Source organism: Ascochyta rabiei, chromosome 19, assembly GCF_004011695.2.
Source record: "Ascochyta rabiei chromosome 19, complete sequence".
Taxonomy (NCBI): domain Eukaryota; kingdom Fungi; phylum Ascomycota; class Dothideomycetes; order Pleosporales; family Didymellaceae; genus Ascochyta; species Ascochyta rabiei.
In genome coordinates, this window is record NC_082423.1 from 958,008 (window position 1) to 978,576 (window position 20,569).

Sequence of the window (20,569 nt, forward strand, 5' to 3'; positions counted from 1 at the left end):
TTATTAGAGACTCTAATAACCCAGTTGTAAGGCAGATCCTCTTCTTTGTACCAGGCAGAGAGGTAGTGGTAGGCTTTAAAGATAAGGAAGGCCAGAATAGCCTATCCTTTGGCATTGATGCTTACTATAGCCGTAGCCTACTCTCGGTTGCCTGGCTAGATAGCCTTTAGCCGACCCCGTCGTTCTGAAGCTGTAACAACTGCTCCTAGGGAGATCTGGCCTATTATAAAGCCTGTCTTGTTAAAGTTATATATGTCTTTATCCTAGATGCTATACTTAGCTTTAATATTAGCTACTAGGCCAAACTAGCCCTGTAGAACCTCAGAATCCTTACAGAGGGCTCTCTTGTAGTTGTACTTGCGATTAAACTTAACTTTAAGCTCTAGGTGTTGCTTAACAAACGTACTAGGCCAGTTTACGCTAATAGGGCCTAGATTGCGCTTAGTGTGCAAAGAATTGGCTATAGTAGCTATATCTAAGAGCTAAGGGGAAAATCCTTACGCATCTAGCTTAAGAACATGCTTAATAATTACCTCCTCCTTATTATTGTCTAGCTTCTGTAAGTTGGCTATAGAATCTGCGCGTAAAGGTTGTCCTGTGTGTTAGTTGCTTAGTGTCTTTTAAGGGACCCTGTAGATAGCTGCAGCGCGTCGCTAAGAGAGATTTGCGTCTTATTTAAGAGCCTAGAGCGTAAGCTGTATCTGAGCTTCCTTTAACGCGTCTAAATGGTGTTGTTAAGAAGACATTGGTGTAGGAGGAGAAGTTTGGTGGGGGCTTGGCAAAAGTGAGCGGCTCGCCCGTTAAGCGGCTCGCCTGTAGGGTACGTTAGATATAACTTACGTACATATAAGAAGGCTGTAGAAGATGTTTCTAAATAATATTATGTACTGCACTACTATATACAAGGCTAAAGTGGGCTAATGCAAGCTATAATAGGGTAGAAATTTGGTGTGGTCTTGGCAGAGTGATCCGCTCACCTGTTTAATCCGCTCACCCGTGGAGTACGTTACTCTATCCTGCTTAGTAAGCAAGAAACCTAGTACTAGAGATTAGTGTTAGGGTTCTAGTATATTTTAATTATACTTAAAATAGCTAGTAGCAGGTAAAATTCCAAACTAGAGAGGAACTACTTTAATCTAAATAAAAAAACGAGCTCCTTCGTACTGTGGAGAATTAAATTTTTGTTGCTTTAACAAATATTCTTAAAAGCTTGCATGTGACAGAATTCAAACAGCTTTTAACACACGTGACAGATGGAAGTATTTCTATCAATTTTGGCCGATTCCAAGATGCGAAGGAGCTTTTTTTTTAAATTGTTTTGAAGAGATTCAATGAGAATGAGTCATAGCTTCGAGTCATATCTGATTATTGACAACCTTTCTGGCGAGCTGTAGGTACAGGGTCGCAGGAGACTTTGGCATACTTGATGGTCGCGACACCAAAGGTCTCTTCCGGCGAACTTTACTATGACGTCTGGGCTCGATGGTGTCGAGCCTGCGCCCCATAGACTTCTCGAAAAGCCAAGCGATGATATCAGTGCCATCATGGTCATGGAAGGCTTACGAAGGTGGTATAAATTATCTCAAACCTGAAATTTGACCACTGGGACTGGGCGAGATTGCCGTCACCTTAGAATATCGAGCACGAGGAGAGGACTTCATACGTTGACCCAAGCACATTGCGCACTACTCTGGTTGGCCATGCCCGATCTGCCATTTCAAGGCTGCAACTGAGACTGAGATCGAGCGTCATCTTGATAAACAAGGGCTCCTATTGCAGGAAAACCCTTGTGCGTTGTTCGGAAGAACAAAGGGTACCAATGCAGTTGACGTTTTGAAGCACTGTGTGCTTATCGTTGCTCAAAAGCTGGACATAAACACGCTTGGTAATGAAATCTATGAGCGGAGCGGGGTCGCTATTCTGCCTGGCAAGTGCATTTCCCCAAAAACCAAGATTACAAATCAGTAGCTACCAGTCTCACTGAATAAATACAATCTTGGTATCTAATGAACTCTCACTACAACCACCACTTGACACGTATATTTGTGATGGAAGGTATGTTGCAGATACTTTGTTCGAAGGATGCAGTCTGTTAGTCAATTCGCACAACTCAATCACGAAAGCATCAAGGACAGCGTGTGTGTAAATGAACAGGCTACGCTGACTACGTGCCTCCTAGCCGCGTTATACGAAAAAACAGCCAAGACCTCGACACCTCAATCATGCTCGACGCAAGTATCCCCAGTCTAACACCCAACATTGCGAGCACATCTTCAAAACCGGGCATGATCACTGCCTTCCTCGATCCACCTGTGCGCTTCATTAAGATTTTCGTTCGCCACGTTGAAGTGCCGGGTCGAAAGCTCGATTTGTTGGTCGCGAGATGCAGCTTGTTGCTGATGACAAGTATTGGCTGCAGCGAGGACGTCCTGTAAACTAAAACACAGCGGGTGTTCGCGGGTAGACACCCAACTAACTACTAATCCGTCGGTATGTTGCTTAGCAAACGGCAAATCTTGTCTTTCAACGTCCTACAGTCGTATGTGAAAGTTATAGCGCATGTTACTGTATACAAATTATTTACAAACTGTAAAAGTTCATGCTAAAAGCAGAATGAGAAGACGTTAAGTACCAGCGTTGATATTTCTATAGAGGTTATTTAGAGGTATATCCTTAAGTCTATAGTGTAGACTGCCCTAGGCATCTAGGCGTATATCAGGAATAGGTCCTATGTGCGTACAATATATAATGTTGCTCATAAAGTAGAGGTTTAGTGCTACCAAATCATCGATTTCAGGTGACTAAACTCAAAGACTCAAGACCTTCTTCCATGCGGGATCCTGACTGGCCTTGTTCCACCATGATTTCAAGTGCTGGCGGGACTCAATCTCGTTTCCATACCCAAGCCCAGTGTTCAGGAAATGGAACCATGGGATAGTGAACACATCGATCAGGCTCAAGTCCTAAAGAAACCTGTTAGCTCCACTGTTCGCATAATTAGATCCCCCACCAGCGTACATACCTCTCCAGAGAGCCACTTTCGTTCCGCCAGGATCTTCTCATAGTAATCTAATACCTGCTTGAGGTCCCGTTCTAGCTGAGCAATGACCTGGGGATCTGGCTCTTGTCCTGTGAACCTCTTTTTGAATATTTTCTCCCATGCCAACTTGCTGACGGCAGGCTCGAAATACGAATAATCGACACTAGCAGCTTCCTCGAACGTGCCAAGCGCCACAGCATCAGTGGGTAAGGTCAGAGCACCAGGTTTTTTAGCCACTAGGTATCGAGCAATCGCACGAGATTCGAAAAGCCGGACTCCATCGTGTTCGATGGCTGGAACTTTGCCAAACGGATGGTGGGACGCGATAAACTCAGGCGACTGCAGTGTGCGCACAAGGTTAGATTGCGACAGGAGAACGAACACTAGCACTAACACTTTGCTCTCCCAATGCAAGATCGATCTTTTCCAACTGGTAGGGCAAGCCCAATTTCTCTAGTACGAAGAGAACCCGCTGCGTGCGAGTTGAGTAGGGAATTCCATAGACGATGATAGCCATGATACAGTTCTGCGTTGGGGGGTTCGAGAGAGGGAATCCTACTAGACAATTAGTGTTTCTTTAAACTGTGTTGCGCACGTGGATTCTCATCTTCTGAGCCTTGTGACCCAGGCAGAATGTAGTTTCGCGGCTCGGCTCCACAACTGTCGGTCGGCCTGTCCCACCGGCCCCCTCAGCACGCCCCCACCTTGCTGCAAATGCGCCAACCGTGTTCCATCCTGATCCCGAGGGAGGGTGCAAAGAACCCTGTCATGCAAAGTTCCCACACCATGCCTAGGTCTCCAAGCCAATGATCGCTCGGCATAACTTCGGCCGCAAGGTGCGGGCGTAGGGGTTGGGGCTACGCTCGTGAGCCGCCGTCTGATTTGACTGCTACTTCACTAGGACCACAGCAGAATGAGCGGTCAGTTAAGGTGTACTCGCTATACTAGCAGGGATGATTACAATTCCGCAACCGCTAATGATTCGTAAGGGGGTTAGCATTGCGACTGAGCTGACTGCATGGGATGTTCCTAAAATCGAAGTGGCACGTGAGGCATTCAAACAGACTAAGAAATAATTTCGCTAGCTTGAAGGCGCTTCAAAAGCTGCAGATAGCTCTTGCTAATGCCCCAGCTCTTGAGAGATCCCATGACGACCATAGCATGCTCAAGAAGCTTCCGCCTGCCCTGCCTGGACAGCAGACTGGCGATACTTGGTAATTTGACCCGACCACGAGCATCAGATATCCACTGCTGGACCTGCAAGCTGCCAACGGTAGTCGTTCCAAGAGCCACGGACGTCTGTAAATCCTGCTCAATCGCAAAATCCGTCACTTCTGGGTTCTCGAAGAGGAACGAGTAAGACCAGAGAACCAGGACAGCATTGAGGAGGTATGAAGGCATCGAAAAATGCGTTGTGTGGTTGTTCCGGATAAGTTCAAACAGATGTGCTGCATGAGCGACTGCTTCCCGACCTTGGCAAGGAGCTTCTCTCCAGGCCTGAGCAATACGGGAGAGTTCTTGGTTTGTTGTACGATTGTAAATTTGGTTCAATGCCACCGTTGTAAGGTCCATCGTAGGGCCAGAGGATGTCATGAGTGCTGCCAGACAGGTCGCTTGTTGCGCAGTCAAGGCTCGAAGGTCTTCAACTGGGGTGTCTTGTTCTTGTTGTAACAGTAACAAGATGTCTTTTAGTACCTGTTCTGCGTGTGCGCCTTCAGAAGAAGGTGCGGACAGAGCCTGGGAATTCGACCTTGTTGGCCGAACTCGGTCCATAAGATCTTGCAACAACACAAACTTTCCAAGCGTCCCTGTTTTCAACCACGTGGATATGTATTCGTCGTTGTCAATGACCTGTGCCAGATATTGCGTGCGCCCAGAGCCTAGAACAACAGTCAGTGACAGATGTAGGGCGACCTGGCGTATGTGAGCCTACCTAGGCCTGGTGGATAGCTCGCCCAGCTTTGAGCACTATTTGCACTCCATCTTTGCTCAGCCTGAGGAAGGGAATTTCGAAGTTCGCGGGCATCCATGACAGTTGTGAGATTGAAATTAGAACGAAAGGCAGAGTCGACAAGCTATGGATTAGTGTCAGCCTTCACCAAGTAATTTAGGCCCCGTGACCATCACTTACCCAGACTGCAAAGCCTGTTCTCCGTCTTTCCTCTTCCATTATCCATAGTCGCCAAGTCTGGTGGAGTGGCGCTTGCAGCTGGGACATTCGTTCGTGCGTCAAAACATCATCTAGCAGACCCTTCCGCCTAGCCAAGGCTACCGGCACCGCTTGTAATATTTCAGAAACCTCTAATGCTCGTTTCTCCCCGGAATACGACCTAGCTAAAGCGTTCAGCATTACGACCTGTGTCATCCAGACAGTGCGACCGTGCTTATTCTGGAACTCGCACTGCAATCCAATAACATCAGTTCAAATATATCCAAGGGAGAAAGACGTGAGCTTACTTCGCGCGATGATATCCTTCTAACAAGCTCGGTAAGACTACGTGCACATGCGAGAGAATTGCTTAGGTTGGAGAATTGTGCACCGATCGCAGCGACCGTCAGGATCAAAAGGGGCTGGGTTTCAGGAGATGCAAAGGTTGCTTTATGGAGAACGGGAAACGTCGGATGGAAGTACTCAAAATAGAGTTGAACCCATGCATTAAGAATCGCAGGGGGCGGCATGTTTATGTTATCGAAAAGAGGGTAGTGCGGCTTTGTTTGCACGTCGTTTAGCAGCTGGTGCACAGCATCAAGCTTGTCAGCAGAGAGAGCATCGACATGTGCGAAGTCCTCTAAGCCGGCCTGACGGAGTGAGGATGTTTCGATGTTGGGGAACGATAACGGCGCATCCACCTCAATGGAGGTGGGAACGTACTGTCGAACGTCGACCGCATCCTTGTCAAGCACTGGCGCATGAGTATTCTTGAGCAGGTCGGCGATGTCGGAACCGGCAGTCGGCGCCGTACATGTACTAGTGTAAGGGACGTCTTGGTAAGCATTTGAGACGGGGGGTACGGCAGAACAGATGTCTTGCAGGAATTGATTCTCGGCCTGGAGGTCAAGGGTAGGTGGCCAAAAGCCGACATCTAGGTCAACTGAAAACCAGTCCATGCTGTCTTGCTCGCAGTCGAGACCATTGGTCTTGGGCGGGTCGAAAAAGTCGAGTTGCATGAAGTCGGGAGTTGCGGCGTTGACAGAGGGGAGGGAGCCGACCGTAGGTTCAATAGTGGCCGCAGCAAGACTGACGGTAGTATCAAAGGTGAGGTTATGTTGGGATTCGGATTCAGATTGACGACGCTTGGGATGAGGATCTGCAGATAATCGGCGAGGACCACGTCTCTTTCTGTGTGCTTCATATATGCATTCGGTCGCGGCCTGCAAACATTTCCCACAAGGGCTCTTGCCGTCACATTTGACCTTGGCGGTACTGCAACGCTTACAAGCTCGAGCGACGCGCTGGCGCTCGCTACGGTCCATAGAGGCCGGGTCTGTTGTTGATTTCATGTGGGTTGAGGCGTGATGGCGAGAGAGAGAGTCGATGCGTCCAAAGCTACTACCGCAGACAGAGCAGGCGAACGGTTTCTCTTTGGTGTGAGTGCGGAAATGGCGCTGGTAATGTTCGCGTCGATTGAAGCTGTCGCCGCATGCATCGCACGTCCATTGCGGGCACATGAAGCCTCAGTGCTGGGAATGTTTGAACAGGAGGAGCCGAAGCAGAAAGACAAGAAGGGGGAAGGCAAGAAGGAGGAAGACAAGAAGAGGGAGCAGGGGGAGAAGAGTGGATAGAGGGAGACAACAGCGGCAGCTGCAGACACTAGTTCCGCTACCTCCGCATTTTAACGGATGTGGCGTCCAGGGACCTGACTCGAGCTGGTGCTGCGCCAAGGCTTGGGGAAACGGAATTGTCCCGATGCGAGCCGCAGCATGCGTCAGCCTGCCATACCCTTGTCCATACCCTTGTCCATGCCCTACCCCGCATTCTCCGGGGGGGTGCCTGAAAGGAGCAGAGATACGATTTGCCACAGCAGGGTTTTTCTTCTTGTAAAATATCACTATATACTCCGTCCAGGCACCCCCTTCCACAAACACTCGCCCGTACCTTGCTGGCATCCTTTATCGTATACCGAGCAGCTGATGCAGAACCCCCTGGAGCTCGCTCACCTGGTCCACATCATTCTTCGAATTCGTGCGGCTTCTCCAGGCGATGAAGCCATCCGGACGCACAAGCAGTGCCTCGCCTGGCTGCAGCTGGCATTTGACACGCACCTTTCCCTCAGCATCCTGCCAGGGTGCCGAAGACTTGTGCAGCTCGTAGGAATCGATCACGTGCGAGACTGGCAACTTCTCTGCAGCTGCGATCCAAGGTGATTGCGGCTCAGCTGCGACCAGAACTAGTTTCTGCTTTACTAGGTCCAGCGTGGATATGCGCGTCTGACTACCAGAGAGCCACACGTGAGGAAACCGGCACCCTACGCCGCCCGAGGGCTCGAGTATGTTTTCAAAAGGCTTTGTGACGCTTTTGTCCGCGCCCACCGTTGCACCGTCTGCATAACGGGCCCCAAGCTCCACGTCCAAATCCGCTTCCTCCTCAACTGGCGGCTGCACATGATCGACGCGGTTGTAAAAACGCCTAGTTGCCTGGTCCACCACAAAGGCATCTATGGCTTGTCGTTCTCGACTGTAAGTCTCTAGTAGCTCGGTAGACGCGAGTCCTTTCAGAACAAAAGCGAGTTTCCATGCCAGGTTGTGAGCATCGGCGACGCCTGTATTGCCGCCGAGACCGCCCGTTGGCGGCATTGTGTGTGCAGCATCGCCTGCAATGAATACGCGGCCACGTCGTGATTGGAGTCTGTCGGCCACGTATGAAGTCATGGTCCAGTACGAGCATGGCGCTATTGACAGGTCCATATCCTCGGGCAACCCAGAAAGATCGTACACGTACTTGCGCGCTTCTTCGGGCGTTACGCTGCCCTTTGGAAAGTCATTCTTGTCGCCGGCTCGGTTGACCATGACAATCGCTGACTGTCCCTGATTTTCCAATCGAAACCCTCCGCTGATGTTCGAGTTGAGCACGTAGATCACTCCGTGTACTGACCGGGTACCTAGGTGTGGGCTCATATCTCCAGTGATTCGCAACGATAGACTGTTGCGCAAGACTCCGGCTCCACTCAATTTAATGCCTTCCTTGACGCGGGTGCTGCTTCGGTTACCGTCGCAAGCAACAAGGTACTTTGCTCTGTACTTCTTGTACTCTTGATTGTTCAAATCCTTCACAACCACCAGTACCCCGTCCTCATCTTCCTCGTAATGTACGACGAGTCTCCCGTATAGCTGTGTGCAGCCAAACTTGCCCGCATTTGCCCGCAATAGTGGCTCAAACATGGCCTGAGTAATCCAAAGCCAGCCCTCACCTGGCGTCACTTCCGTGATTATCTCAGCATCCTTCTCTTGCACCTGTGCAATCACTTTGCCACCGATTATCTTTTCTACCACCAGCATTCCCGCATTCACGTCAAATTCTTTTGCGCTTTCTGCCTGGGCCAATTTGTCCAATCCCAGCTGGCGGAGTATTTCCACGGTGCGATAGTTGAGACCTGCAGCTCTGGGATGCGTACCTGACGGTGCGTGGCTGTCGAAGGAGATCGACTTGATACTAGTGATGGATCAGGTACGCACGTTGGTCCCCTATGAATGGTGTGTAATTACCCGTGGTAGCCAAGAAGTAAACCTGTCATCATACCCACCATGCTAGATCCGATGATAATCACTGGCCATTCTTCTTTTTCAAGCGGAATCTCACTGTGGTCGAAAGACCCAAATTCGACGTGCTCGGCATTGTCATCAAACGACTGAGGAGGAGGCTCTACTCCGTTTCCATTTTGCCCGCCATCGGGAACAACTGGATCGATCGACATATTGAGCGATGATGATAACAAACACAATGATGAGGAAGCTTGGTATGGCTGAATTTTGGGATACTATCTGTGTTTTTGAGGCACCTACCATGTATTTATAAGAGCCGATATCACTATATACCCGGGAAGTCTGGACCCGTAGGTCTGAAGTGGTACCCGAATCTTCCCACCGCCAAGTACTCGCTGTGGATCCACTCCGAGATGGCCGTCAGATATATTGCGCCGTTAGTCACGGGCTTCCCCACCCACGCAACCTGCCGAATTGCTGTGAAGATCTCATGCCTGTATCGTTATCATGTGTCACATTTGTTTCTCCGGTGACGGGGTTGAAGGGCAAAAAGTTCTACTCACATCTCTCGATAAGCGCGGCCGGCTCTCTCACTTTGTTGAGTCTCATTGACATACGCTAGAAACAAGTATTTTTGATTTGCTATCTGTGATCCTTACAAACTATACTACTCTAAGCATCGAAAAGATTGTTTCCATTAAATCCGAAACTTGGCCGTTGCTCAGCGTGAGCTCGACCCTGAAGTCAAAAGAAACGAGCCTCTTCCTATAGGAAAGCTATTGACTCCGAAGCACCTACAGGGATGCTTGCAGACGCCGTTGTGCGTCCTTGACAGGGAAGGAATTCCACGCGAACAGCCAGATGTTCTCGGGCTTCTCCGCGTCAGGAACAAACCTTCTCAAATCTCCCATCACGGTATCCGTGTATGGACCGTCAACCCTCGACATGAACAGTAGCGTGACAGCCTGTCTGTACCGAACATCGTTGTACAAGCTCAGTTTCTTGGTAATATCATCCACCTTTGTATCCGATGTGAACAGCGCTCCCAGGGCTGCAGCATCCTCGAAAGCTTGCGCGCCGCCTTGGCCTTGGTCTTGTTCTTGATTAGCACATCATCCAACTCCAGCTATCACGAACTTACGAGGGAGCGTGGGATGGGCTGCATCTCCGATAAGCGCAAGTTTACCGTCGTAAAAGCGGGGCAATGGATCTCTGGATGCTAAACTCCAAAGTTTGAGATCCTCAGCCATGCTACACAACTCGCGTAACTCGGGACTGAAGCTCTGCGTTTGTTCCTTCAGGTCGTCAAGGTTTCCCGAGTTCAACCATGACGATTCCTTTACTTGGACGTCACCATGCTCTGGATAGAACATGACCATGTTCATAAGTGTTCCTGATCGACACGGGTATATAACTAATTTTCGCTTCTTGTCGCCGAAGGAGTTGAGAGACTGCAACCCAATTTGGTCAACGAGCTTCTTGGTGATCGGATTCGCCTGCAGCTTCGCTGTCGGCACCAAGAAGCGGAAGCAGTTCTGGCCGGTACTGATTATCTTCTTCGCTTCGTGAGTGACACTCTCTATGGTTCGAGACTATCCAGCTATTAGCGGGGCAGAATTAAATAGGGATGAGTTACTTCCATGAACTCCGTCTGCACCGATGATAAGATCGGCTTGAAGCGTTTTCCCGTTCTCAAGGAATACTTTTCCGGTCGAAGAGTCCTTCGTCAAGGGTTAGTGGACATTGCGGTAACGCTCTCGACAACAGCAACAACTCACAACTGATTTCACTGGGCATGACAAGTGTATCTTCGGCTTCTTTCCCCCAAATCCTTCTTCTGCCTTCTCCCGCAAAGCATTGTGGAGATCTACGCGGTGCACCAACAACCACGGGTCGTTGATGTTCAATTTCTTCTGCAACTCCTCGGTGTCCTGCCTCGTTAGTCATCGTTTGCATAGATCTGTAACCAATAGCGAGCTTACTGCTACTTTGGCAATGAGGTTGCCTTGGCTCCCCCACACGCTCAAGTGATTACAGGGGGAAGGATTCATTTTCTGCAGGTTGAAACCCCATGCATTCAGGATGCGGGTGGCATTCGGTGCCAGGTGTATCGCTGCACCCACTTCGTTATGAAAAGAAGACTTCTCATATACCTTTGCGGGATCTTAGCAAATTCCGAGGTTTTGCTTAGGATTGCATGGACAAACCTCAACATCGTGCCCAGCCCTGGTCAACGCAATCGCCGTGGCCAAACCGCCCAAACCTGCTCCAACAATGATGACTTTCAGGGGCATGATCAGACTGGTGGAAGGATTTTCAAAGATGAAAAAATGTGGTAATGGTGCGAGCCTGTGCGCTTCTGTACAGTTCTCAAATACGCGCACGGTGGAAGAACTCGTGACCAATATTACATGACACCTCCTTGAGCACAAGACTTCAAGACTCCTAAATTCCGCTCTAAGGACCTAGTGACGCCTTCACCAAGCTTGTAGCGTCCACATAGCCTGTGCATATACCAAGAGGAGCCGAACTACAGCACGCGTGACCTGATTGCGGATTCGGCCGAGTGGAGATCATCAAGAATTCATGAGGGCAGAGCATTATGCGCACCCCTGTTGTGCGAAGTGCGTGTTTCGCAATAATAAAACCCTCGGCTGAAGAAGTCAGGGCGGATGTACTAATATCGCACTAGTTCCGGTGGAGAAGTTCCGGTTACGACGGGACGGTGTGCGAAGTCCAGCGTGTCCTCACCGAACATTAGAGATGGTCACACGCGGCTGTGGGGTATTGTTAGCCTATGGTAGTACGTCATAAAGCTCGGGGCGTAAGAACAAAACATTACCTATACACTGTCTCGGTCTCTGCAGTATTGTATCCCAAAAACATTCATCATGCCATCTCTGCAAAAGATCAACGCCATCTTCGGTCTCATCGGCTCGGGCCAGGTAAAAGAGTTCTTCGAGCACATTGCAGATGATGTAGAATGGACTGTCAAGGGTAAGTCGTGGATCATCACATAAGATTGTTGCTTCAGCCAGCTGATGCATTTGTGTGCAGGCACATACTGCCCTATTTCCGGCCACTATACTTCAAAGCAAGCCTTTCACGACGGTACTCACGCGCTGTCATCTACATGGGCTACACCACTCAAGCTTGTCGTTCAAGATATCATCCACGATGGGGGCAACAAAGCTGCAGTGCAGCTAAAAGCTGTGGATGTTGAGTGCAAAAACGGCCTGAAGTTTACAAACGAATATGTCTGGATTTGTCATTTCGATGACCGAGACATGATTGTCAAGCTCATCGCTTTCATGGATACGTAAGTGCCCCAGTTGACGTAGTTGTATCGGAGGATTAACGCAGATGCAGAGACTTGGTCACGAAAGCGATTGAGCAAAATCCATCTTAGCGCCATGGATCATATGCGAGAAATGCTGGACAAGGTGGAAGGTTGCTATCTACACTAGTCACAGTCTCGAATAAACGACTTTCCACGATAATCTTATATGAACTGCAGATGCAAATGTTGAAGAGAAAGTAGGGCGCTGTATTCACGTACACTAGCTAATATGGGCCATGTTACGTCTTACAAAGAAGAGGAATAAAATTGCAGATTGAATTAGCCTTGTCACAAAATGCGAAATACCTGCCTCACCCTTTAAAAGGTCAGGTAGAGCTTCTGATTTTAGTGCACCTTTACAGGCACACGCTGCACCTTTACCTCTAACTATACAACAGTGTTGTGTAGGTGGAGGTAAAGGTGCAGGTAAGGAGGTAGGTGCAACAAAGGTCCGAAGGTTCCGCTGGTTAGCTGGGGCTGGTATCACGCACAACATCCATATCATACGGTGAAATCGGATAACATTATCAAACACAATTTCCGTGAAGCTACTGCTCATCAACCTGATACTTCTTGGGAATACCATGGTCTTTCAATTCCTTTCCATCCGGTCCCTTCGCGGTCTCTGATGGAAGCAATGCAAAAATCATTCGACATACTTTATCCGTATGGTTGTTCCACTTGTGCATAGTCTATCGATTCTCAGCATGTGAAATACACGGTGCGAAGAATTGCGATTACTTACTGCTTGCTGAACAACGATGTCTCCTGCTCGTACAATGGTCTTTGACCCATCTTCCAACTCCAATTCGATCTCTCCTTCTATAATGATACCATAGTCGAGTGAAGCAGTGCGGTGATTATGACCAGTTGAATTTGGAGGAAAATCGACAACTCGAATGAGAGAGCCTTTGTTGTATATATAAGCCTTTCCTTGTGCTGCATCGTGGTCTGCGAGTTCAGCCGGATACTGATGGTTTTGCCAGATGGTTGCGGCTTTCGAGGCAAATCCTGGAGCAGGATCCAACTTGTCGTCAATGAGTACCGTCGATGCGCCCTCTTTGTGGCCCGTTACTACACGTCGAATTGGCTTAGACATGATTGCTTGTACAGGTTATGCTTGCGCGATGTGGTGGAAGATCGTAAAAGCAGTTGAAACAGGTTGTGAGTTTATGTTGGCTCACCCTGTTTGCTATCTGAAGTTTCCAGTGCCAAGTGCAAGACCTCAGACACATCCACTTGGTTCCGAGGTTTCCTGTTCCGAAATGTTTCGTATTTGGTGCGGCATTGCGCCGCAGTTAATCTACGGCTCCGCACACATTTTCCACACGGCTACCGGTGACCCCCGGGATCTCCACGGCCCGTGCAGGAAGTTCTCCACACCACGGCTGATTCCAAACAGCACCTCTTGAGTTTGGCCGATGTTCTTGCGAATGTTGTTATTAGTCGAATAATAGAGGGCGACATCAAAACTCCCAAACTCTGCAGTTTCCGAACTATCCCAAACCTCACAAACCCTTGCAAACCCCTTGCAAACCCTCACGATGTCTCTCAAGATCAATGGCTTTGATGTCGAGCTGGTCGACGCGAATCCGCCTGGCTCAGAGCATGCTGGCCCCTACAGCGGCTTCAATCCTTCAAGTAAAGTCCTACCAAAAGGTCATAAGCGTCGCGACGATGTAGCTGCCTTCCAGTGCGATACAATTTGGGAGAAGGATTTTGCTGTCCCGATGAGAGATGGGGTCAAGCTTCGTGCAGACATCTTCCGTCCCACAACATCTGATCAAGTTCCTGCTATTCTCATGTGGAGCCCTTATGGCAAGGACAACAATGGTCAGTAAGTCCCTTGACTGGCGGATAAATGATCTCAGATTAATTTTCCGACACTAGGTGTGCACGGCCTTCATCTTCAACCCGGACGTTTTGGCGTCCCATACGAGAGAACAAGCACTTATGAGAAATTCGAGGGCCTTGATCCAGCAGAGTGGGTTGCCAAGGGGTATGCCGTTGTCAATTTTGACTTGAGGGGGACCTGGGACTCCGAAGGGATCATTCCGTATGTATCCCGATCATAGATTGCCCGCACAGGAGCTGATTGTATTCAACAGTTGGCTTGGTAAACAAGATGGCATCGATGGGTACGATGCTGTTGAGTTTATTGCTCAGCTGCCATGGTGTTCAGGAAAAGTCGCCACTGCTGGTAACAGCTGGTTGGGTATAGCTCAGTGGTTTATTGCGGCCGAGCGGCCGCCCCACCTGGCAGCTATTGCACCATGGGAAGGTGCGGTCGACTTCTACCGCGATACGCTAGCAAGAGGAGGTATTGGATATCCGTACAACCTTCTCTGGGGCTTGCTTCAAGATACAATGATTGGTCGGGGAAAGGCTGAAGCAGTGATTAAAATGCTGGAGAAGTATCCCCTTTACAACGCCTACTGGGAAGACAAACGCGCGAAGGTCGAGAACATCACCACGCCGGCATACGTCCTTGCCAGTTATTCCTCCTCCCTTCACACATCTGGATCGATCGCCGGTTTTAACAAGATTAATACCAGTAAGAAGTGGTATGTCGCAAATCACACGGCTCTGCGTGCATCATAGACTGATCAATCGTTAGGCTTCGGATCCATGCGACGCAAGAGTGGTACGATTTATACTCGGAATACGCTACAAACGATCTGAAACGCTTCTTCGACCGATACCTGAAAGGAATTGACAATGGTTGGGAGGAAACCTCAAAAGTTCGGTTTTCGGTCCTTCCCTTTGATACCTCGGTAAGCGTGACCACTTCATTCGACAGAATAATTACTAACATTCCGAACTAGAATGCTCCAGAGGGCATAGAAACAACACGCTATCCGATCCCAGAAGCCAAACAGACAAAATTTTATCTGATTGGAACCAATACGCTTTCGTCTCAGCCCAGCAAAGAATCGGCAACTGCATCATACCAATCCGATATCATCCCTCAGGGCGTGGACAACGATCCCGAAGAACTCGTTTACAGTGTCAAGTTTGACAAGCCAACCTGGCTCGTTGGTTACTCGAAAGCCGTTCTGTACTTGTCAGCTGATGAAGCTGACGACCTCGACGTCTTTGTCCAATTGCGCAAGCTTAACAAGTCCGGCGAAAAAACGGTTCAGCTCAATGTTCCTGCGAACAAGCTCATTCCACCAGTCAAAGATGACTCCGAGGTATCGAACAGTTGCTTCCTCAAGTACCTTGGTCCTAACGGCAGCCTGCGAGCCAGTCATGCCGTGACTAAGATTGATAGCACCGAAAACGACTCCTGGCCGATATATGCAAACGATCGCCAGCAGAAAATTAAGCCAGGAGAGATAGTTCGCTTAGAAATTCCCATCTGGCCGAGTGGTATGGCATTCGACGCTGGAGAATCGCTGGCGATCAAAATTTCTGGACACTACATGTCGCCCATGGAAGTGGACGCATTGAATGGCAAGACGATTACAGAAAACAAAGGACGTCACAACCTTTTCGTTGGAGGAGAGCATGAGAGTTATATCGAAGTACCCCTTACCGCGCCTTTCGGCGTTTGAGACCTTGTGAGCTAGAGACCGTATTGAAATCAATCTGGCTGCTCTCTACTTTGTAGACCTGTGGTGAAACAAGTGTGGAGCTAAACTTTCTGACTTTTTACATCAGGTCGCGGGTACTTGATACTTGACTCTACCCAGTCTATGTCGATGATGATGACCCAGTCCCCGATCTTTGACGATGGTTAGTTAGTACTGCTGTATTCAGGGCACGCAACTGGTAAGTTCCGTTGGTCTGCCCGCCGGCCGTAAATACCCTTCTCGGGATAAATTAATGTTGTTGCTTTCATTTCATCGAGTGGTGTTCTCGAACGCTCACTGTTCACAGGCATTGCAATAGTTAGTGGTAATGCGATTTCTGGCGAGGCTTTTCACTTCAAAAGAAACGTCGATCAACGTCCCTGCTATGGATATCAGCAATTTTTTCGCTGTTGTTGGTTCAATTCACAAACTAATTACAGTTTTGGACACCACTAGACTCGGCTATCTGAATTGAAGAGTGATCATGCAGCTTTGGTGAACCCATGTGGTAGATGCTGTGAGATTACAGCATGTTGATTATTCTACGTTCTGTCTGACTATGTGCCTGTAGGGAAACTATTCACCGCCTAAGGTATTTTCCGAGACCACGATAACCAGCGTACCCGATTCCAGTCAAGGCGACCAGGCCCATTGCGAGACCCAGTATCAATCCTTGTTCGAAGTACGACATACGGCCACCGTTGGCTTGCTTCACCCTTTGGGTGTTGAGCTTTGAGGCTTGCAGAGAAACATTGCGTGGGGGTGATGCTGAAGCATGCACCATGGTCTTCGTCTCGGTGAAGTCCTCAAGATTGTAGGCAGAACGGCCGTTTGCACCGACTGGTACAACTTATTAACAACGAACAATTTAATGGATCTGATATTACTGACCAATAGAACGTATCGGTATCTCATTGATGTACACCTGCGATGTGGCGATGAAGTTTCCTAGATAGAAAGCTTCTTTACCGGCAGCGAAGATATAGACTGCCTGGGCGCCCGAGCCGCCATTGCTTCGAAGTATTAACGACATGTTTGAGCTTTTTTAAGGCAGACTTACATCTTGTTCAGAAGATCTATCGTATGGTCTAAACTCCTGGTGGGAACCAAGATGATCTCGGCGCCTTTGTCCGTCTTGACTGTGGCGATATTCCTGTATTGATATAAGCTAGTTACGAGTCAATCGGCATGCGGGCAATTACTCCACTCTAGGTAATGTAGACGCTTGTATCCCGCTTTTGTTTTTCGCCGCAAAGCTTGGTACGAGATCGCTATAGTGCTTTCGAAGCAAGGATTCAAGGGCGCCAACTGACTTCTCAGAATGAACAGGAAACTTCTTCTTGAAGACCTCCACAAGAGCCTCATCGACGAAGAAGAGTCGAGGAATTCTCAGTGGATTGCTTGGCAGACCGGACACTACGTGACAGCCGTCAGCATCCTTCACAGAAACGTAGAATTTGTCCCCATCAATGTACCGTGTGAGGCATAGATATGCCAACAAACCAGTCGTAGAATTCCGGTATACATGTCATCGTGAAAGCCAGTAGCCGAGGGCATGGGGATCTAGACGTGGCGCTTACCTTGCAAACTTGAATTGATGTGCTGAAAGGCCGCGTCCAGGGAGCCACCAGCACTGCGATCAATTATACCCGCTGGAATTCCATAGTATGGCTCGATCAGCCGAACCGAAGGATTGGTATTTCGCACAAGCGGACCAAATCTCTCACTCGCCTCATGACTGTGGAGAACAACAGTTGCAAACTGTTCATTCGTGAAAGCCTCGTGGTCTGATGTATCGATAGATGGTTCGAAATGGAATGCCTCTACATCCAGGCTCTCCTCCACGATCTCTTTGAGGAGTTTATTGGTTGCTGCAAACAAATGGGAGCCGAGAACGATTGTCGGATTGCCACCTGCTAGTGAGCCAGCTAAAGGACTCAATACAGAAATTATTGGAGACCAAAATGACTGCACAATTAATGTTCTGCCCAGAGGCACTTGGAAAGTCGCCGGTCCCTTTTCGTGTTTTATGTTTCGTTCATTTCGCAATGTGTCCTGAAAATCGAGTCGCTCGTACCAGGAATTGATATTGTCAAGGGCAACGACAATTTCAGATGTCGCCAGATCGGAAGAGCAGTTGGTGTCTATTGAGAACACAAATAATTAGCTTTCCCAGCGTCACAAAAGATCGAGTTTCCTAGACCTTGAGCTCATGGTAGTATACCTTGTTGAAGGGCGCGCACAAAGATAGCAATCCTCTTGTGAAGCGACTGATGCAAAACGGCTAGCTGCTTCTGCCTCTCTAGAACATTTTCTAGTCGGCCTTCAATCCAAGCAGCTGCAATGCGTTCGACAATTTCGTGGGTGGACATAGCTCTACCGGGCCTCATGAAAGACGCTGAGAAGCTAAGCACACGGTTTAGGGAATGGCAATGCAAGCTCAAAAATGAGAATTACCTATAGATCTGTTAGATACGGTCTGGGTAGCTAGAGTTGTTTCAAGTGTTCTGCGTAGTGCCGATCCCCACCGTGACTTCCGATAGGCTACAGTATCGGCTCCACGCGCAGCCGCACCATCTCCACCCGCAGCCGTACCGTCTCCACTTCTCCGCCACCACGTACAACGCCAACTTGTTCGAACGGGCAAGCACTCAGTTTCGGAACGATCTATCTAACCTATCAATCTTTTGACATTTTAGCGAGCCACTTTTGTTCACGGAGTCCTCTACTTGGTATTAGTACCTATCGCATCTTTTCTTTCGTGTCTTCAGGGGCGCGGGTTCTCCTCACAATTTGCAAGTTGAGACTCTAACGATGACGTCTAAAGGTAAGACAGCACAAAAGGATCCATCTTCACGGGCAGTTGACTGTCATAGCAATTACACCGGTCTTCTTATTCGCTCATGGCTCGACCATGATGCTAGGCGAGGACTCTGAGCCGGCAAGAGTATGGGAAGAGGTCGGAAACGAGGCTCTGCGCAGAGGCATAAAAAGAATAGTGATGATGGTTCGTTCCGCCTCTTCGTGGTTCCACAGACTAATCGGCTGATCAAAAGTGAACAGGGCGCACACTGGGAGTCTCCCGGCGACATGATCGAGGTCAGCATGAATCCAAACCCTAAATTACTTCCTGTCGGCTCCGTCAAAGATTCCCGTTGGATGCCTTACAAGATGGTGCCAGACCTTGAGGGCGGAGAAAGGGTCATCAAGCTCCTCTCCAAGGCGGGATTCAACGCCAAGGCAGCACCCAAGTTTGACTGGATACACGACACGTTTCTCGTCATCATTCGCATGTTTCCACACTGTATCCCACTTCCAACCACCATTGTGTCCATGAACGCACGCTACGAGCCACATTACCACCTCAAGCTTGGAACCGCACTTCGCCCGTTACGTTACGAGGACACGCTCATAATCGGGAGCGGAGGGTCGGTACACAATTTATACCGCAATCATTGGGCTGACATGCTGCTTTACCGGGACAACTTTGCTCAACCTGTACCGCCCGGGACATGGGCTCTTGAGTTCAGACAGGCGGTGGAAGACGCCGTCACCAACAACACGGGCCCGGACCTTCGAAGGGCTATAACAAGATTGATGAAGCACCCGAGATACAAAGAGGCGCATGGTACGGATGATCATTGGATGGCGTCTCCCTTTGTAGCCGGCGCAGCGGGACACAAGGACGATGTGGGCCCAAACACAATGATTGCCGAGTGTTGGGAGCTTGTCAACATGTGTAACACGCAGTATCAGCTCGGTAGTTGGGACGATTACAAGAAAATGTAAACGTAGATAATAATTTCGATACATCATCATTTTCTCTCGCTCAGCCATTACGGTTTAGAGATAATACACGGGCCTGCATATCACCTAATAATCAGCCGCGGAGAGATTGTTTCACATTGCGGAGATTTAGGCTCGTGTCTTGTATGCATCAGACGACTCGGTACTGTTGAAATTCGCTGATCAACCAGCTGCAATATTTTTGCATTTGCGTGGTGAGTTTTCCAAATTGCTGAGAAATTTGAGGGCCACCACAGTACGGCGGAGTGCTCGCCACCGCTTCAACCCTTTAAGATAACTTGGCTGTACCATTATTTCACAGCAGACAAGAGATCCGAAGTAAATCTCTGGCTACACATAGTGAATTAATTGATGAACACAACGTTGTGACACATTGACTCTGTCATTATCCAAGTTTAAGATGGCCTCCCCTCGGCAATATTAGGCTAGTTAACATCAGAGGAAAACTAGTTCTGGTATTGTCTACTTTGTCGAGCACTGAATTCCGAAATCATCTCCTATACCAAACGCCTGCACCAGCAACTAACAGCTACTGTAATACCGGTCAGCTCTTCACCATTCCCCGCCGACCTTGTTCAATCCAATGTCTGTGTATCTCCCTACAGTGTTTCTCCAAGCCCAGCTCGCAGACTGCAATCAGTGTTAGTTTTGCACTGCAAGAGCATCTGTGACTTAGGACTCACGGCAATCGTCATGCACCCAGTGATCATGATCCTTCCCACGAGCTGAAAGACGGGATTCTGGCGCCTCTCTTCCATATCTAGCTCTCGGTTCGCAGGCCGGTAGGGTGGGACCCTTCTGTTGATGTTATCCCACCATGGCGGATTGGAAACAGCATATGGGACGGTAGGATGAGCAGCAAGCGTTGGATCGAAGTCATCCGGCTGGCGTTGACGAAGCGTGTGTCCTCCAACTAAAATATCTCCCTCAGTATCGTTAGGGCCGGGGGTTGATTGATGAATATCGTAGTCGGCGAGTACAGTGAGAAGACCTGGGTCGACTCTCTGGCTTCGAGAGCCATCGTTCTGTATTACGGTGGTGGAGGATACTGCGGCCATGGTGTTGTTGGACTTGTGCGCATTGGACCGGACACTTTTGAGAGCACCT

General features: G+C 49.0%; 10 protein-coding genes across 10 annotated transcripts, besides 4 other annotated features; 3 read left to right on the forward strand and 7 right to left on the reverse strand.

Annotated features, from left to right (window-relative positions):
- Positions 1-828: part of a mobile genetic element that runs on past the window's edge.
- Positions 757-838: a mobile genetic element.
- Positions 829-1,033: a mobile genetic element.
- A 1,774-nt stretch (positions 1,034-2,807) lies between these two features.
- On the reverse strand, positions 2,808-3,557 carry EKO05_0010448 (Glutathione transferase; the record flags this gene model as incomplete). The annotated part of the gene is made up of 3 exons (XM_038943082.1): positions 2,808-2,963; positions 3,023-3,379; positions 3,435-3,557. 3 exons carry the CDS (start codon positions 3,555-3,557, stop codon positions 2,808-2,810), a joined length of 636 nt encoding a protein of 211 aa, XP_038794226.1.
- A 548-nt stretch (positions 3,558-4,105) lies between these two features.
- On the reverse strand, positions 4,106-6,541 carry EKO05_0010449 (uncharacterized protein; the record flags this gene model as incomplete). Its single annotated transcript, XM_059637755.1, has 4 exons — positions 4,106-4,920; positions 4,974-5,115; positions 5,172-5,441; positions 5,498-6,541. 4 exons carry the CDS (start codon positions 6,539-6,541, stop codon positions 4,106-4,108), a joined length of 2,271 nt encoding a protein of 756 aa, XP_059493738.1.
- Positions 6,542-7,150: 609 nt separating this feature from the next.
- EKO05_0010450 (uncharacterized protein) lies at positions 7,151-8,952 on the reverse strand (the record flags this gene model as incomplete). Its single annotated transcript, XM_038943101.1, has 2 exons — positions 7,151-8,690; positions 8,744-8,952. The coding sequence occupies 2 exons, from the start codon at positions 8,950-8,952 to the stop codon at positions 7,151-7,153; spliced, it is 1,749 nt and encodes a 582-aa protein (XP_038794224.1).
- A 582-nt stretch (positions 8,953-9,534) lies between these two features.
- EKO05_0010451 (Salicylate 1-monooxygenase) lies at positions 9,535-11,034 on the reverse strand (the record flags this gene model as incomplete). Its single annotated transcript, XM_059637756.1, has 6 exons — positions 9,535-9,833; positions 9,882-10,332; positions 10,387-10,461; positions 10,519-10,671; positions 10,723-10,893; positions 10,948-11,034. 6 exons carry the CDS (start codon positions 11,032-11,034, stop codon positions 9,535-9,537), a joined length of 1,236 nt encoding a protein of 411 aa, XP_059493739.1.
- A 597-nt stretch (positions 11,035-11,631) lies between these two features.
- EKO05_0010452 (uncharacterized protein) lies at positions 11,632-12,149 on the forward strand (the record flags this gene model as incomplete). The annotated part of the gene is made up of 3 exons (XM_038943041.1): positions 11,632-11,737; positions 11,798-12,059; positions 12,110-12,149. The coding sequence occupies 3 exons, from the start codon at positions 11,632-11,634 to the stop codon at positions 12,147-12,149; spliced, it is 408 nt and encodes a 135-aa protein (XP_038794222.1).
- A 333-nt stretch (positions 12,150-12,482) lies between these two features.
- Positions 12,483-12,521: a tandem repeat.
- A 107-nt stretch (positions 12,522-12,628) lies between these two features.
- On the reverse strand, positions 12,629-13,179 carry EKO05_0010453 (uncharacterized protein; the record flags this gene model as incomplete). The annotated part of the gene is made up of 2 exons (XM_038943138.1): positions 12,629-12,772; positions 12,826-13,179. 2 exons carry the CDS (start codon positions 13,177-13,179, stop codon positions 12,629-12,631), a joined length of 498 nt encoding a protein of 165 aa, XP_038794221.1.
- A 445-nt stretch (positions 13,180-13,624) lies between these two features.
- Positions 13,625-15,637, forward strand: EKO05_0010454 (uncharacterized protein; the record flags this gene model as incomplete). The annotated part of the gene is made up of 5 exons (XM_038943026.1): positions 13,625-13,913; positions 13,971-14,136; positions 14,189-14,644; positions 14,698-14,854; positions 14,906-15,637. The coding sequence occupies 5 exons, from the start codon at positions 13,625-13,627 to the stop codon at positions 15,635-15,637; spliced, it is 1,800 nt and encodes a 599-aa protein (XP_038794220.1).
- Positions 15,638-16,235: 598 nt separating this feature from the next.
- On the reverse strand, positions 16,236-18,045 carry EKO05_0010455 (Aldehyde dehydrogenase (NAD(+)); the record flags this gene model as incomplete). The annotated part of the gene is made up of 6 exons (XM_038943055.2): positions 16,236-16,495; positions 16,547-16,668; positions 16,716-16,808; positions 16,858-17,071; positions 17,236-17,799; positions 17,880-18,045. 6 exons carry the CDS (start codon positions 18,043-18,045, stop codon positions 16,236-16,238), a joined length of 1,419 nt encoding a protein of 472 aa, XP_038794219.2.
- Positions 18,046-18,469: 424 nt separating this feature from the next.
- Positions 18,470-19,444, forward strand: EKO05_0010456 (uncharacterized protein; the record flags this gene model as incomplete). The annotated part of the gene is made up of 3 exons (XM_038943110.1): positions 18,470-18,482; positions 18,532-18,662; positions 18,719-19,444. The coding sequence occupies 3 exons, from the start codon at positions 18,470-18,472 to the stop codon at positions 19,442-19,444; spliced, it is 870 nt and encodes a 289-aa protein (XP_038794218.1).
- Positions 19,445-20,014: 570 nt separating this feature from the next.
- Positions 20,015-20,520, reverse strand: EKO05_0010457 (uncharacterized protein; the record flags this gene model as incomplete). The annotated part of the gene is made up of 2 exons (XM_038943048.1): positions 20,015-20,092; positions 20,146-20,520. 2 exons carry the CDS (start codon positions 20,518-20,520, stop codon positions 20,015-20,017), a joined length of 453 nt encoding a protein of 150 aa, XP_038794217.1.
- Between the last annotated feature and the right edge of the window lie 49 nt (positions 20,521-20,569).